The sequence below is a fragment of the Leptosomus discolor genome, chromosome 3 (assembly GCF_034619465.1).
Source record: "Leptosomus discolor isolate bLepDis1 chromosome 3, bLepDis1.hap2, whole genome shotgun sequence".
Lineage (NCBI taxonomy): Eukaryota > Metazoa > Chordata > Aves > Leptosomiformes > Leptosomidae > Leptosomus > Leptosomus discolor.
This window is the reverse complement of record NC_141393.1, coordinates 2,874,529-2,891,371: the sequence shown is the minus strand read 5'-3', so window position 1 is coordinate 2,891,371 and position 16,843 is coordinate 2,874,529. Positions and strand designations below refer to the sequence as shown.

Here is a 16,843-nt window from a genome sequence, read left to right as displayed (position 1 = left end):
ACCCCGTCCCTTTTCGATGAAACGAGGCAAAAACCTGCTCCAGCCGCCGGGGAGCAGACTGGTGCTACCCCAACGTGCCCAGCTCGGGTGTAGAACAGACAGGGGACCCTCAGCACCCGCTGAGGGCGGGCATCGACGCGAGCATGGCTCAGGGGGCAGGAGCAGGGGGGTGGCAGTGGGGTACGGGCTTTGGGGGGGGGGGGGGGGCACGGGGTGTGTGGATGGAGCCGGGTAGGGAGGTGAGCTGCCGAGGGTCTAACCCCCAAGCCGCAGGGGGGGGGCTGTGCCAGCACTTCCGAATGTGCCCGCTGAGCAGGGGAAGGCGGTGCCAGCTCAGAGCCGTGGGACGGGGGGGAGCAGGGGATGAGGAGGGGATGGCAGAGAGCCACCCCTGTGGAGGCCAGGGGCGAGGGCTGAGGGCCACCACGAAGCCACTGAGGTGAAAGGAAGGGAAAGGCTCAGGGAGGCCGGGATGGAGCGCTCAGGAGTGGCGAGGAATCGGCTCTGAGGAAGAGCCCGCCACGTTGTTTGGCGTCTCCATCGCAACTGGCCGGAAGAGTCCGGCGCCGCCATCTTGTTTACTGTCACCATAGCACCGAGCCCGGCCGGAGCCGCCATCTTGTTTGGGGTCTCCACAGCAACGAGAGCGGCCGGGCCGGAGCCATGGCGGGAGCGGGGCGGCTGGAAGAGCTGGAGCTCAGCGCCGAAGAGGCGGAGCGGCTCCAACGGGCCTTCCGCGACGAGAAATTCCGGGAGCTGTTCGCCGAGTACGCGGCGGAGCTGACCGACCCGGAACAGCGTCGGCTGTACGAGGAGGAGGTGGCGGCCCTGGAACGGGAACGCGGCGTGGAGGTGCGCTTCGTCCACCCCGCGGCGGGCTACGTGCTGCGCACCAGCCAGGCCGGCTCCCGCCGCTGCTACCTCAACGTCTGCAGCAACCCGCACGTCGGGGCGCCGCAGGCCCGCCCGGAGCCCGGCGGCCACCGCTGGGCCCTGCCCTACAGCCTAGCGCCGGGCCGTGAGGAGCTGAGTCGCGGCGGCCACCGCCGTTGGGTCTACGACGTGGTTTTCCACCCGGCGGCTCTCCGCCTGGCCGCCCGCAGCGCCCGCTTCCGTCGCCTCCTCAGCGACACGGCGCTGGAGGCCGTGGAACGCCACTGCGCCGTGCAGCTCGACCGCGCCAACGCCGCCGTCCTCCGCGGCACCAAGTACAAGGGCGTCCCGCAAGCGCCCGTCATCCGCACCCCGCTGCCCGGCGCCGCCCCGCCGCCGCCGCCCGCCGACGGCGACACCCCTCTGCCGCCCTTCCCCTTCCCGCCCGCCGCCGCCGCCGCCGCCGCCACCGCCGCCCCCCCGCCACCGGCCCGACCCCCCGGCCCCACCACGCCGCGCTGGAGCATCCGCCACCGCTCCTACGTTGACCTCCAAGACTACCGGTGCTGCCGCGACTCGGCGCCCAGCCCGGTACCGCGGGAGCTGGTGGTGACGGTGGAGCTGCCGCTACTGCGCTCCGCCGCCCAAGCCGCGCTGGAGATCCGCGGCCGGGAGCTGCGCCTCGACTCGCAGAGTCCCGCCTACCGCCTGCGCCTCCGCCTCCCCTACGACGTGGACGAGAACGGCGGGCGGGCCGCCTTCAACAAGGCCCAGCGGCAGCTCCTGGTCACGCTGCCCGTGCTACCGCTGCCCGACCCGCCGAAACCGCAAGGCCCGGGCGGGGAGAGGCTGGAGCAGGAGGCCGAGCCCGGTGCGGAGGGGCTGGACGAGCCGCCGGCGGTTGAGGCGGGCGGCGGGGCGGCTGCTCCCCCGGGCTCCGGTGGCGGTGGTGGTGGTGGTGGTGGCGGCGGGGAGCCCGCCGAGCCACCCGCGGGTGGCGACCCGCCACCGCCCCCCCGCTCCGGCGCCGCTTCCCCCGCTCCGAGCGCCAGCCCCGGGCCGGTGGCGCCCAGCGGCCTCGGCGGGGACACCCCTCCGTGCCCAGCCGAGAGCCAGGCCCCGCCGGCGGCAGAGGGCAGCCCCGGCGAGATGGCTCTTCCCCGGGGCTCCATCAGCCCCGAGGCCGCCCTGTGCCCTCCCTTCCACTGCCGGCAGGATGAGGCCTCTCTCACCCTGCTCCTACATGTGCCCGGCATCCAGCCCCAGAGCCTCAGCGGGGACGTGGGCACGAACCACTACAGCCTCCGCTTCTCCAGTGACACTGGCACCTATGCCCTCTTCTTAGAGTTTCCTCCCGCAAACAGGCTGGCGTCCCCCGAGACCAGCGTTAGCGTGTCTGCCCACAACGCTGCCATCGGCCTCGCCAAGGCCCCCGGCAGCACCGGGCCCTGGGAGAAGTTCTGCTTCGGCCTTGACGCCTCCGCTCTGCAGGTAACGGCTTCCACATGGCAGGGTTTGGTGCATCACGCTCCCCAGAGCGCCACCGCTTCGCGGCGGGGTGTGTGACTTCTGCTGTTTGGATTCGTTCTGGACGGTGGCGCAGGGAGCTGTTGGGTTAGCGGTCCGAGTTCAGAAGAGGTTGGTAGTGACGGAAGCTGCTTCCCTCAGAGAGCTGGTACAGGATGTAAGTGGAACGACCTAATTAGTGCCAGTGCTGTACGAGCAGCACAAAGGTCACATCACAGAGCTGACATCTTCGTCCTTGGAATTGAAATGCCTTTTGCCTCCTGTGCTGATTTTTTTCTAAGGGAAATTGTGATGATGAGTGAAAACAGCCTGCCTGCGTCCTTAGCATTAGCCCTTAAGGCCACGTACATTGCTCATGCAGCCCATTCGCGTGAAGGAAGGAGATGTTTATAATACACCAGACGTACACGCACGTGCCTACAGTGTCATGAAACGCAGGTGTGTGAGCGGTGTGTACCTGTGTCTGTATTTGAGGACAGAACTCCCACTTACAGCCGCAGGCACACCCGTTAGTTCAAGCAGCGTAGTCCAGCAAACAGCAGCTGTGAACTGCTGTCGGTGGCCGTTTTGCTGGGCTGGTTCGTCTTTTCTTACTAGTCCGAATAGGATTCTAGTTTAGATGTTTTATTGTTTTATGGGTTGTCCGGCAGCGACGCTCGCTGTGGCGGGAGGAGGTTGGCCCGCCTGCTGCATCTGGCCGGCAGGGCCTGCCGAGAGCTGGCAGTGCCCCCGCAAAGGGATGCTCGCCTTGCGGCGTGCTGGCTGTCAAGAAGCGCTCGCACAAGTTTTGTGGAGAGCTCTGTCACCCTGTAAGCTCAGAGTTTCAAACAGCTCCTCATGAGCAGGGATTAAGACTGCGCAATTCTTGGGCAACCTTTCAGCCGTGTGATTTGGAGTTTGTCTTGATTTTAGAATAATAAAATCCTTTGCCGTTTGGATCGTGTACCACGGGGGTGCAAGTCCAGAAAACTGGCAGGCTTAAAGGATATCCACTGGGATGGTGGCTTGGAGTATCCTAATTGCTCCTTCCCTACAATTAGAAAATACTGCACGATCCTGAAAGATATTGATCCAGTTAGTGTACGCAGAGCTGAATCTCCACGTTTCCCATTCAGCAGGCTGCTTATCTTCTCTGTGATAGCAACTCCTTTGAAGGAGGAGCTGATCATTTTGGGATAAGTATCAAAGATGATGAATTTATTGAGAACCACCTACATTGGGCTGTTTGTGGGGCATTTCCTTCGCTTTTACCGGAGCAGGAGCCTGCAAGTCTGTGCAAGTGGGGGCCATGGAATGTTTGGCACTATCCTTAATTGGTGTGATCGAGTACTGGGTGCCGATGCGTCGTCAAATAAGACACCGTGCAAACTACTGCTGCTTTTCCTTCCAGGTACCGAAGCCACGGGGTAGGAACTACAGGCGTTTTATCCGCCTTTTCGTAGTCTGAGTATCTTTCATCATGTGCCGTGGTGCGTGGCCGTGCGATTCCTCGTGCTCTGGCGTGCAGGCCGAAATGCAGGTTTTCAGCAAAGCCGCTTGCTGTGACTCTGTGTGGGGATATGGCTGAGAATTCAGTCTGGGAACAGGAAATTCTGCTGCGGTATCTCGTTAGTGCTGTGATCGATGGACATTTCTGCACGTTTTGGTCTCGGTCTAATGATTGAAAGTATTTGGTATGTGCATTTTTTACCATGATTGGGGGAACATCTTTTGATTGAAAGTTGTTAAAAAGCCATCCAGTGGTGAAGTTTGGGTCATTATTACTCTTTTGTGAGTTAAAAAAAAAAATATCTTGGAATGTGCTGAATTTATTATATATTGCAAAATGTTTCGGGTGGGGGGAGGAGATTGGGCATTAGTCATAGGCCTCCCAGCCACTCATTCATGTAGCAAACTAAAGAAGATTGATTTCTTCTGGGGTGCGGTCCTTTTGGACACAGGGCCTGCAAATTGAAGCAGCTGAAAGTCAAATCTGAAGTCATTTGTTCTGATTGTTTTTTTTTTTTTTTTAACTGTGCTATTTCCCAAAAGCGCCTGTGCCAGCGCTGATAGCTGCATTCACTCAGAGTGAAGTGAGAAAAATTAATATTTAATTAGAGCTACTATTATATGCTGTCTTCTGTCCATTAACTATTTGCTCACGGTAGCTTCTACTTGCGTTGATTTCTTCAACTTGTCTGCTGTCGTCTCTGGTGTTTTTCTGCTTTGAATCTCTTTCTATAAATCAGAGCTACGGTTCTTGCATTGAGATCTGCCAGTTGTGTCAGTCATAGAGGAGTGTTTTAGGAACACACGCAGCAGCAGCGCCCCGTTTAATCCCTTCAGGGAGCTTTCGGTGGCCTGGGCGAGCAGGAGTGTTATCCTGCACCTCCCCGCCACGCTGCTGTCTGCTTGTTTGTAATCTCTTCTCCCACAGCAGCGGTGCCTGAGGATAGCGTGCGGTGAAAGAAGAGGCCAGTATTTTTTTATGGATAGGAAATTCCTACTCCGCTGTCTTCTGGGAAGTTGCTTCTTACTTATTGGTCTGATACAGATACTGGTGGAAGAATGAGTTGAGCTTGTCCTTAGGACATCATTTTTGAAGCAGAATTTCAAGGACTGGTTTTCCTTTTGTAGTCAGATGTGTTTGAATCCCTGTGCTGAAAGATGATATATTTAGAGCTCAGTTTCCATAGATGCTGAGCAGTCTGAATTCCCACCCCAGCAAGTGCTTATTTTCAGCAAGTCTTTACAGAGCACCAGTCCTCCCCGGACTTTAACTGTGTCATTGCAAGCGTTCCTTTGTTTGATGGCTCTTGATGCTGCTTTGGTTTTACCTCTTTCCCATACGATAGATAGTCAGCTCGCTGCTGACTGTGAGCCCTAACTTCTTATCAGCGCTTGCAGCCATTGCTTCTCTTTCTCTCTGCGTAGTTCCGCTCCTTGACTAAACCCTAATGCCCACACGCTTGTTAGGGTGAGCAGAAATCCTATAAAAATAAAGATTCTGTAACTTTGGCCCTCGTGGACCAGGGTTACGCATTTCAGGTGTTTAAAAGTTACCTTTTGTCACTGGCCTTGTGCTCAATCACTCCACGAGAGGCCTCACGGCGTTGATCTTCCTGCAGGGCTCGCTCCAAGCCCTGTTTTTCCAGGGGCCTGAGAAAGTTGCCTGGCTTCCCCACTGCCAGAATCACCATCTCCTCTTTGCCTCGAAGGACCAGCCGTGGGTTGTGCTCCCTCTGCTGCTCTTTATCGCAGCTCCTCCGCTAATGCCTTCGACACTTCTCACTTCCATTGGTGTAAATCCTGGGAGCTCAGGCCTAGGAAACTCCTGCACCAGAGAGTTCCCCCTTCATTTGAAGACCACAGAGCCTGAGGAGTAAATGATGAAAAAGGAGTGGTTGAATGTTAAATAACCATTAATAAAACGTATAAGCCTGCCAGGCCAGGTTCCCGAGGAATGTCCTGGTTTATGGCAGAGCTGGGGTGGGGCAGTTGTGGAAATCACGCTTTTGTAAAGTGCTGGCTTTTACTGTTTGGTCTCCTGGGGTTAAATGTTCAGTTCTTAACAGAAGTAAAACCTGGTTTTCTGGTGGGTGTAGCCGAACTACTGAGACTTGGAGGCTCAGTTATACTGACATGTGGAACACGTTTGGTAGATAATTAATTCTGCCTGCAGTTTTTGGGTCATGTGTGCTCATTTTCATGTGATTAGAAAAAGATTGCTTAAAGTCATAATTCCCTTTCATGCTGATCCACACCCTTCCCGCTCTTCTCAGTGGACTGAAATGAGTTTGTTCAGAGGATGCCTGCTCGCTCTCCTGGTCGGTGCTTCCCTCCTGCGGTCCCTCTTGCCAGGGAGGGAGTTGCTGCAGTCAGCCCATCCCTTTTGTAATAAAACCTCGTGTTCTGTCATGGGGAATATTAAGATTTAACTCAGGTAAACCCCCACGGGGCTGCAGAGAACAGCAGGGAGCAATGTTTCCTCTGCTTTGTTATGCATTGATGGGTTTTTTGACATTTACAGTGTGAGGAATATTATATTAAACATTCTTGATTAGTTCCTGGTTTGAACTAAGCGTGAGCTATGCTGTTTGTGAGGATTACTTAACATAGGTGTTTAAAGGGGAATGGCGTAGCCGTGTGAAAGCTTTGTTTTACCTTCCGTGTGAAGGTTGGTGCCTTCATGGAGAATGTTTTAGACGGGTGTGTGTTACTGAGCATCAAAAAAAAAGAGGTGTGATTTTTCTGCTTGGCACAGCCACCAGCGCCTGGTGAAGGAGATCCTTTTGAAGGGCTTGTTGCTTTTTCCTTCAGAAAGCAGCCGGTAGGTAACGCCGAAGCCCCGTGACCTCTGCTCCCTGCGCGCACCGGCTGCCACGTGTTGTTTCTAACCCCTGGACTTCTGTCTTCTGCTTTGGCAACAGGTATGCGATGGGGAGCTCCTCCAAGGCAAACACCCGCTGTGACCTGTTTACACAAAAAAACCCTACAGGAACAATATTATTTTTGGTTGTTTTTACAACAGAGGGACTGTCAGCCTTTGTAATTAATCCTCTTGCTGTCTCGTTGAACGCGGTATTTGTCTTGTATGTGCCGTCAGGTCTATTGTGCCCAGGCAGATCCTGTGCTCTCCAGCCATGCTGGACACCCGCCTGGTGTGGGGCTGCCTAAAGGCTGTGTGTTCCCTGGAAAAGAAGTCATCTCAAACATCTCAGATGTGTAGATGTGGCCCTTGGGGACGTGGTTTAGCGGTCACGGTGGTGTTGGGTTGACGGTTGGACTTGATGACCTTCGAGGTCTTTCCCAACCTTAATGATTCGGTGATCTGTGGGTGGCAGAGCTACGATGCTCCCGGCACTGAGAGCGTGTGGGAAAGGCCGTGGGCTAGATGTGCTCCTGTGGGCACGCTGCCTGGGGCCGTGCTGGGGCTGTCCTGTGCTCTGCGATCTCAGAATTAGGGCCTTTGTGGAGAAATGTTTTTCTCGGTTTGAGAGTCAACCAGGCGTGAAACCTAGAGGGCTGTGTGGGGAAGGGTAAGAGACGTTGCTGTTTTAAGCCTATGCCACCTTGCAGGGAGGAATCTGTACCGGAGAGCTGAGGGGACGCTGCGGTATGCTCACAAGGCCACACAGAGGTGCTGGGGGCAGCCCAGCTACATGCTGTACTGCTGCATCCGGGTTTTGCCCGTGTTTCCAAGCCATTTTGAGTTGTGTTATGTGCTTTCTTTGAAAGTCAGGGTTGTCATTTTCAACTTGCAAGCTACTACAAAGAGTTAATATAATAGTTAGGGGTCACTTCTTAGAAGATGATGCTAGAAACTAGGACCGCTGTGCTTAATCCTACAACGGTTTAATTTTCGTTCAGTTAATTCTCTGCTCAACCTTTCAGGACTCTTGGCAAGTTTTCTGAGAGGTCAGAGGAGGACAGACAAGGAGAACAGAACAAACTTGTTTCATTTTTTTCGAAGTAATCTCTTTCCCAAACTACATTAACAAACATAATTAGTTTGCTTCTGCTATAAAACAAATTTCTGAATAGCCTTTAATCGCTGGATGCATTATGGGAATAACGTACTTACAGAAAACACTTATGTCAGGAAACATTATTAACCTGCTGATTAGGCTCACGGAAGCTTCTTTTGAGCTGTTTAATCTTTGCAGTCACGGGTACCTCATAATAAAGTTTTCACCCCCAGTACAGGTACTTTCATTCGTCAAAACTTGGACCTTCAAATTCTCATGCTGAGCTGGTTTGCGATGGGACCCGCCAAACGGCGCGGCCGGGAGATCCCGAGATCCAAGTCCCTTCTCATACTTGCATCAGCCTCTCGTTCCAGAAGACATGCAACTAATTTAAGCCTGAAATCTGTCCCGCTTTTAAAACCGTTGCTGCCTGCGGGGGAGGTAACTCTGGACGGTAACTGGCTACGAGCTGGGATAAAGCAATGCAGAACAAACTCTCTGAGGGTTAAGGGCAGCCGCGGGGGTACCGGCTTTGCGCTGTGGTGTCTGCCGGTGCTGCTGCCGCTATGCGCTGTCGGTGCTGTGCGATACAAGGACGGTTGGGAATGATGAAGTGTTCTGGAAACCAAAGTCATTCCTGCTAATGTTTATGTTAATTCGGTCTCAGTTTAGTCACAAGGAAAAATGAACGTGTCCCAAACAGCAGATGACAGTATGTGCAGGGAAAACCAAATTTAATTCTAAGTTGCTAAGAGAGTATCATCAATATCAGAAAATAAACTGGTTAAACTGAAAAATTATTTTACGGGGTCATTGAAATCATCTGGAGATGGTTGTCCTCTGCTGCTCTTCCAAGCCAGAGCAAACAGGCTTTAAAATAAATTCTTGAATCATTTTGTTTTTTTTTTTTTTCTTCCCCCCAAGGTCTGTGCTTTGATAACATCTGCAGTAATATAAATGCCTCAGCGTATACCCACCGTGAATGCAGAGGCTGAATTACAGTCGCTGGCTGGCTGAGCAGGCTAATGATAATCATTATATCGATAACAAACAGCACTGCTTGCGCGCACGGCACCAGGTACCGTGATTTATGGCAGGCCGCTGGGTAGTGCTGTGATAAAATTTTAAATACTGGCTTGAAATGTGAGTGTGGTGCTCTCGGAATACCGTGTTGAGCTGGTACGAAACCTGGTCAAATTGGTTTATAGTAATTAGTCAGAATGACAGGAACATCATCGTGAGCAGTTACGTTTTATCCTCATGTAAAGTACTGATCAACAGACCTTCCGTTCAGTTGTTTGGTGGTTTGTTTTTTTTTTTTTAATGGTGTTTTCTATGAAGAAAACAAATTATTTTGCGTTTAATCAGGGAGAAGGCCTTCAGGAAGATTGATTTGGTGTGTTGCCAAAGTGCAAAGTCGTATTTGCCTTGAGGATGGACGGTCGTTGCTCTCTTCTCGTCGCCGTGGTTGACGTGCAGCGCTGGCGCTCGCACCCCTGGCCCGCGGGGGCAGTTTCTAGACGGGGCTCTCTCAACCTCACATTCACTCGGTTTCTTCGTCGTATCTCTCCTTTGGTGCCTGTAAACTCTCTCCTGCCTTTTCAGAAAGGTTTCCATGAAACCGTTCCTGCGTTTCCTGGGACGCTGCCTTTGCCGCTGCGGCTGTTCTCTGCGGAGGCAACAGCCCTGCAGCATCTGCGGGTGACCCTGTGGTTAAAATCGCTTCAGACGGAGCGATCTAAGGATGCCATTTGCTGTATTTTGACGTAACAGAAAACTTTTCACGGCCTGTCAGCTTTTCAAGCATCTCCTCTCCCAATTCCTGTACCTGTGATTTCTTTTGTTACGCCGCTCATCGACCTGAGCAAGGTCAGGCACCAACTTTGTTAAGAGCACAAATGCACAGTAAGAGAGTCCTTTCACAAAAGGCTCTCGCTGCACAAAACAAATACAGGTTCAGAGGGGAAAAAAGATTGTTTCCACCATTTTATATAGGAAAAATGGAGGCAAAGAGACTTGCTCACAGTCATAGTAGTCCAGGAGAAAGCAGAGAATCGAAGCAAGATTGCTGAGACCCAAACCCCACGGTGGTTCTTTTATCAAAGGGGTGTTGAGATGTGGAGATCTTGTAGCAGTTATTTTGGAGGAAAAATAGTAACAAACACTGGTCTCTCTCTCTCTTTTTTTAATCCTCCCAAATTGTGAGTCTCCAGCTTTTAGGAAAACGTTCTTGCTCTTTGGATGAAAATGTGGAGTGCGAAGGGGTGTCAGCTGAAGGTGAATTACTGGCAGGTGACTTAAATTTCTCAGCTGGGTGAGGGGAATCATCGTGCTGGAGCAGAGGGTGCTTTGCTGCACTTCCCTTCGAAGCGATGGCAGGATACCGGGACGGGCTGAACCGCCGTCGCGCTCGGCAGCGTGCCGAAAACCCCGGAGAAGGGAAGTTGAGCTGTTCTGTCTGTGATGCGTGGGCAAAGCGATACTTGCTGAGGTGGAAACATATCTTCTGGGCTGCCCAAGGCCTTGACAACGATCTAGGTCGCGAGCTCGTGGGAGTTTCGGTGCTGCTCAGATTTTTGTGTCTGTACTCCCTGCCTTGTTTCTTTACTCTGGCACCTTCTCTTGAACTCTGCAGAATATGTCTGCAAGCATAAAGCGCTGGCAGGGTCCCTCTCTGGCAGGCAGGAAAGGAAGCAACGCGAGGGAATAAGTGCTGTAGGCTTGGTGTACAAAAATGCAAGAAGTACGTTGTTACTGGGGGGTTTCTGTCAGGGCAACCCTGCTGTAGTTTAATCTTTTCACAGACCGTCTCAGCATCCGATGTTGGATATTTGCCTGGATTATAATCTTTCTGGATAGAAAATGAATTCAATCCTCTGGTTTTAAAAGCCAGCCATAGGTATGTTATGACTTTCCGTATTGTGATTTCTAATTTAAATCGTGAAAAAACAGGACGCTGTTTCATTTTTCCCGTACAGAATAATTTTTTTTAGGATGACAGTTAAATTTTGTACCTTAGACACAGTGCGGCATCTGGCTGTGCATAAGGCTATGTCCACAGGGGGCCAAAAATGTGCAGAATTGCCTTTTTTGCTTCTCAGTCCGCAAGACGTCAGTGGTAACTGAACGTAACTTGCATTGGGTTGACAAGAGGGTAGACCTGGACCAAGAAATTTAGAAGTACGACTTAAAAGTAGAAGGTTTGCAGCTTTTCCCTGCTATTTCCAATTAAACAGTTCATTGTTAAACAGGAAAGTTAATTCAGGAACATACGGGTAGTCCTCTAGGGTAAACCATTTTTCTTGTGCCAAGGTCTGTCCTTACCTGCAGCCTACAGCCGATGATTTAGGGAGAATATGAGGACAGGGAAAGCTCTGTAGATCTTATGAAACAGCCCCTCCAGGATATATTTTAGGACCTTTAATTACCTGTAACTGATTTAAATCTTTAAACCTGTAGCAACGTGTTTCATGTTGTTTGTGAACTGCGTGTTAACAGCCTCAAAACATGTCCCAGACTGTTGTCTTCCACTGTGGGTACCGCTCCGGTTCCTCCAACTGGTGTTTACGCTTGCCTAAATGGAGATCCAAGAAGCCTCCGTGGAGGGAGGTGAAACAGATATAGCCATGCATGTTGCATAGCATTCCCTTTAGAAGGCCTGATCTTGAAGGCTGAGGGTTCAAAGATCCTGCAGTGACAGTCCAAGGAGGTGTTTGCCTTTTCCTAAAGATCCATAAAAGCAAAACGCCTTCCTGATGTTAAGACAGGTGAGGACGGTGGAACGATGTTGGTGGGAATCGTTCCTCAGAAGGAGTCTACATCTCTATTAGTCACGTCTAGAAAGGGAGAAAACATGTCTGTCTGTCGTCTTCGTGTATGAGGCAGATCTGTACTTTGAATCGAAATGAGCTAAGCACTGGTCTTCATTTCACCTCGTTACTTCTGAATGTCTGACTTGGGAGTCTCTCTATCGAGACGCGAGCGTGCTGTGAAACTTGTGTTGTGAGTCGGCGGCCAGGCTTCGGAGTGACGTTCGTGCTCCCGTACCGCTGAAGTGTAGTACGAACAGAACGTAACCTGCTCTTTCTTTTCTTCAGGAAAGGCTGTTTCTCAGTGAAGAAAATGTTGATGGATTTCTAGGCACTGTTTTATGCCCTTCCTTTTGCTCCCAATCAGCACTGGAAACTCAGCCGTTAATTGAAGTGCTTGATGTTACCGAGGACAGAATTCAAATCAGGCTGAAGGTAAGGATCTCTCTGGCAGTAGTACAGATTGCTGACTGATTCATGTACTTTGGTGAGATCACATCAAATCTGACCGAAACACCTTTGTTCCTGTTTTGTCTTGATATAGCAGGGAAGACCGTGGGGTAGGGGGTATTTGTGAGTATAAATGTCAGTTTTTAGAAACATAGGTTCATGTTTGTGCTGTTTAATGTGACTGAGGGGTTGAAACCTCTTATATTTCATTGGGAAGACAGAGAACTGTGATACAATGGTTAAAGACAGTGCTTCCTCCTTGCAGGAATACAGCGTGGCACGCACACGCTAAATCTGTCACTGGTATTAAAAGAAAAAAATGACCACCTCCCTACCTGGTATCCCTCGTTCAGAGGGGCCCCAAGTGCTTCCAGGTCGGAGCTGATGACAACGTGCTGCAAACAAGTCACGGCAGAGGTCATCAGACTAAAAACCAGAATGTTCTTAAAATGGAAAAAAAAAAAAAAGAAGTGAATAATCTATGTCCTTCAAATACGCAAGAGTTCGGGCTCAAGCACCGGAGCCCACGGTTGAAGCATGGTGTCTTTTGCACAGACACCTTTCTGGGTGCCTGGTAACCAGAAGTGAACTTACCCAGAGGGACCTGGGGGTCAGGAGGGAGTGGAGAGGCAAAGAGCCTGTTTCCTAGGAGTGGGAAGCAGAAAGGGCTCCTCAAGATGGCCGGAGGGTGCTCGGTCACGGCCGCTGCTTCACTCTCTCCGCCTTGTCGCACAGGTAGAGAAAACCTTGAGGATTTTGTCTGTGAAGATTTGGGTCTCATCATCTTTATTTGGTCCAAGTGTTTGAAGGCTTGGTGCTTTCCTGTTGTTTAGGTAATTAAACAGGGGACTGTTCATCGTAAGCGCTGGTCCCAGATTCACTACTTACAGTATTGAAGGCCTCGCTCAGGCCACCCTTCTTCCTCGGTCACCCTCTCTAGATAAAGGATGCGAGGTAGGCTGATTCTGAAGCCTACCCCAGGATTAAAATGACCTCTTTTTGCAAAATAGGAGGTGGACAGATGAAGAACACAAAACGTTAGTTTTATAAAGAGGAAAATGTGAGGTAAACCCCCCAAATCGAGTGGGATTTCTTTGTAGACACTGTACCAGAAATCAATTAAAAACCTTTCTTAAAGGAAAGATAATATGCAGGGACAAACGGGCTACTTCTGTGGCCATGAACTGGAGCCTGCAGATATAGTTAATCTGTAGATGGCTTCTTGGAAAGCAAGTTTCCATGAAGCATGTGACCTCTGGAACTAAGCTGGAGGACTGAGGGGTTTACCCTTAAGATAGTGGCTCCAGCATTACTTGACAGGCTTAACTTTTGGAGCTACTGTGGATTGTACATAAAAAAGTTAAAATTCAAATTGCTGGAGAGCAGATGCGTATGTTTTGGTACCTAGGAAAGGGAAGCTATCTTGAGTCATCACACTTTCATGTGGGAGAATCATCCAGTGCTGGGAAGGACTTGTGTTTCTTCCTTGCTGGAGTGAGCAGTGGTTTTGGGGTTGGAGAGGGCTTGGGTATGTGAGAGAGCGACTCAGTCTTTGGATCCGTGAATCCAGCGGCTCCTGGAGAGGTGCCTGCCGGATCCTGATGGTCCACGGACAGGGACATGTGAGTTACCAGCTGTTTTTTGCTAAAGCAGTCAAGAGCTAATGGTGACGTAGGGTAACTGCTCTCTAGACAGCACCAGGTCTCACAGTTCACACCCTCCTGAGGCAAAATGCAGCAATTCGGGATTAACTCACTTAGGCCGACCGAGGAAGGCGGCTCACTCGCCAGTTACGTACTGACAGGACGGTAATTTCCCTAATTGCGAGGTTAAGACACGCTTCTCTCCATGAGAGTTGAGATCCCTCGGCTGATTTTGTGGCCCCCGAGTTCTCGAAAACAGCCTGGGTGTGGTGCTTCGCCCGTCTTCCCCGCTGTTCATTCCGATGGAGGCTGTGGCCCCTTGGCAGCGGCCCAGCAGCGTTTCCTACTGCAGAGGAAACCCTCGGGAGGCGACCGGCCTCCCTGCCACTCATTCCCACGCGCGGTACAAGATCAGGAAAACCTCAGCACCGTTACCGACTGGGCTTTCTGGAAGTAGATGCTGGAGAAACAAGCGTCTTGGCCTGGCTTTAGAGCAGTTTTGTGTGCCCAGTCCCTTTCAGCTGTAAACCAATTCATTTATTTTCTTGACAGCCGCAGGAAGCGGTCCGTTCTGAGCGTGATGGAGAGGAAGAAACGCTTAGCAGCTCAGGAGGAGATCGTGCTGAAAAGACAGGTGGCGACTACCCCCAAACAAAAGCAGAAACAAACGGTCCCGCAGCTGACGCCGTTGAAGGAGAACGTGTTGTAGAAACCACTGAAACTTCCACGTCGTTTGCAACAGCTGAAACAATAGGAAAAGTAGGTTGTAGTTCGCACCATTGTTTGCAGCATGAACCTTCTGACACCAGTTCAGCGATTCCTGGCGAAGCTGGGAGAGAGGAACCAGATTTAGAAAGTGCCGTCACAGCAGGAGCAACGGCCGTGGGCTCTGAAGAACCAGCGGGTGTTCTGCTGGAGGGGCGGGCGAAAGCGGGAGGGGACGAAGCGCCCGCGGGGTCAGCCCAGGGGAGCCGGCGCGGCTCGGCCAGCAGAGCAGCCGCCCCGCTCCTGCGAGAAGTGAACGCGCAGGATGGGAGCGTGCGGGTCATCGGGGATCACGTAACGCGCTGCCCCGTCGTGTTTCAGAATTCTTTGCTGTATGAATTGGACTAGTTTAATTATTGTAGGATTTCCTGCTGTTGTTTGATGCTTGCTGCGACTTCCACATGCTGGTTTATGACTTCAGGGCTAAGAGTGGAACGCAGGTTCCTACTCAAACAGTTCTGTTCCCGTGCCAACACAGAATACTTAACGTGGTTCGTTTTTTTTTGAAGTTAATGGGTCTGAGTTTTCAGGTCATGTGTATGGGCTGAAACAGTTTTACTTCCAAGAAAGATGCAGTTGAAGGTGAATCTGAGCTGGCGGAAGAAAATGCGTCTTTATAGTTTACATAACGTTGTTGGTCTCTTGCTACACCACAGGGGTATTTGTGTCTATTCTCCTTGTGAGGGCTCCCTCGGGAGCTGCTGTGTTTAGTCCACCTAGAAATGAGCAGTATTCATCACTTTTCAAACCTTTCATTTTGTGATAACTGCAGGATTAGACTTGCAGTGATTTTTAGCAATCAAATGAGATTTCTAATTACACGGAGAAGTTCTAATTAGTCTCCTAGAAATAATCAGCATTTATACCCTGTATTCCATCTGAGCACATCACTTTGGAGCCGCAGCACCCAGACATACCCCGGTCTGTCGCCTGAACAAATTCAATTGCACAATAAAAACATCCTCTCCTGTTGCAGGTCTGCTCCTAAACATTTACAGTTTGTAAAATGGAGTGACTTTATCCAGAGTAGATGGAGTGTTCAGAAACAGTTCCCCACGAGCTCGAGCAGGCTGTTTGCTGGCTCCTCTCTCTGAAGTGCGGTACCCCAAAGAACATATCTAATAATAAACTTTCAGTTCCCTTTCTCAGCGCTTCTGAGTAACTTCTGGTTCGAGTTGGGCAAGACACAAACGTGCCTTAGAGAGAAGTTAAATTTGCCTGGTTCCACAGCTGCTCTGGGATTGCTTTTCTATTTCTCTGTTAAACCCGAGTGCTCGCAGCAGGGGTACGTGGTGTGAACTTTACTTTTGTGAGTGCAGCGGAAGCCACAGCTGCCAAAAGCATCTGCCCTCCCCTCTACGCCAGCACCGACCCAGCTGAAGGCGGGCGAGCGGTTTGCGGGGGTCGGCTGAACCCCCATCGAGTCACGCAGCTCCTTGCAGGGGGGTATCCAAGGGCCGAGGCCCCGGCAGAGCTTTTCCAGCATCAGCCCTGACTGCGGGAAACTATGAAAACGGAGCAAGTACCAAAGCTGGTACAAAATCGTGGCGGTTCAGTTACCCCTGGAGGAAAAACCCAGCATCTTATCGTGGGCAAAATAAAGACCTGCGCAGCGTTTCACAAAACTTGGCTGCGTTGTTGAACCGCCGTACTCACAACCTGCAAAGTAGGTGTCGCAGGGTGGTAAAAGGCAAGCCTGCCTGCACGCCCTCCCCTTCAAAGGAACTTGTAGCCAGAGGCCAAAGAGCACCAACCCTCTTCTCTCCAATTCAATGAAGCTTCCCCCCCCCCGCCCCGCCCCCCTCCAAATCTCCTGGTATAAAATCTAAAACTATTGCCCGTCCGTCACCGCAGCGCGGTGGTTTCTTTCTCTTAACGTACCTCGACAAACAACCTCCTTACGTGGTGCTGCTGCCCGTGGTGCTCCAAAGCGGAGCCGCTAACGCCGTCTCGTACCCTCGGCCTGAAAACAGGCGAGGGAGCGTTGGGTGGGAGCGAGCGGCTCTGCTCGCTCCCGTTCACGGCTCCCCGCTCCGGGGCGGCGCGTTCCCATTACACAGCAGTATTTTTGACTGGTCGCTCACACAGCTGACTAATCTGAAAGCAAACTTCTTTTTTTTTTTTTTTTGGAGCCAAACAAAGAGGTGTCGCGCCACGCACTCGTTCCTCTGTTCTGCCTCAATTAGCGAGTATCATTAAAAAACTAATGAAGTTAAGTGCACACTCCTACAAGGGGTGATGGCCTGTGTTTAGCCCTCCGGATTAAAGACGCCCTCCCCTCCCCCCCCCCCCCCCCCCCCCGGCCCGGTCCTCACTTTCTAGCAACGCA

General features: G+C 51.6%; 1 protein-coding gene across 1 annotated transcript; it reads left to right on the top strand.

Moving 5' to 3' along the window:
* The first annotated feature begins 663 nt into the window (after positions 1 to 663).
* On the top strand, positions 664 to 15,489 carry DNAAF2 (dynein axonemal assembly factor 2). The gene is made up of 3 exons (XM_086462964.1): positions 664 to 2,364; positions 11,945 to 12,091; positions 14,302 to 15,489. The coding sequence occupies exons 1-3, from the start codon at positions 664 to 666 to the stop codon at positions 14,860 to 14,862; spliced, it is 2,409 nt and encodes an 802-aa protein (XP_086319090.1). The 3' UTR covers positions 14,863 to 15,489.
* The last annotated feature ends 1,354 nt before the right edge of the window (positions 15,490 to 16,843 follow it).

What these genes read in the sequence shown, in the direction of transcription:
- DNAAF2 (XM_086462964.1), top strand. Translation starts at nt 664, where the DNA reads ATGGCGGGAGCGGGGCGGCTGGAAGAGCTGGAGCTCAGCGCCGAAGAG. An exon ending in TTGACGCCTCCGCTCTGCAG is followed by an intron (nt 2,365 to 11,944) that starts GTAACGGCTTCC and finishes TCTTTTCTTCAG; the next exon opens with GAAAGGCTGTTTCTCAGTGA. An exon ending in GAATTCAAATCAGGCTGAAG is followed by an intron (nt 12,092 to 14,301) that starts GTAAGGATCTCT and finishes TTTTCTTGACAG; the next exon opens with CCGCAGGAAGCGGTCCGTTC.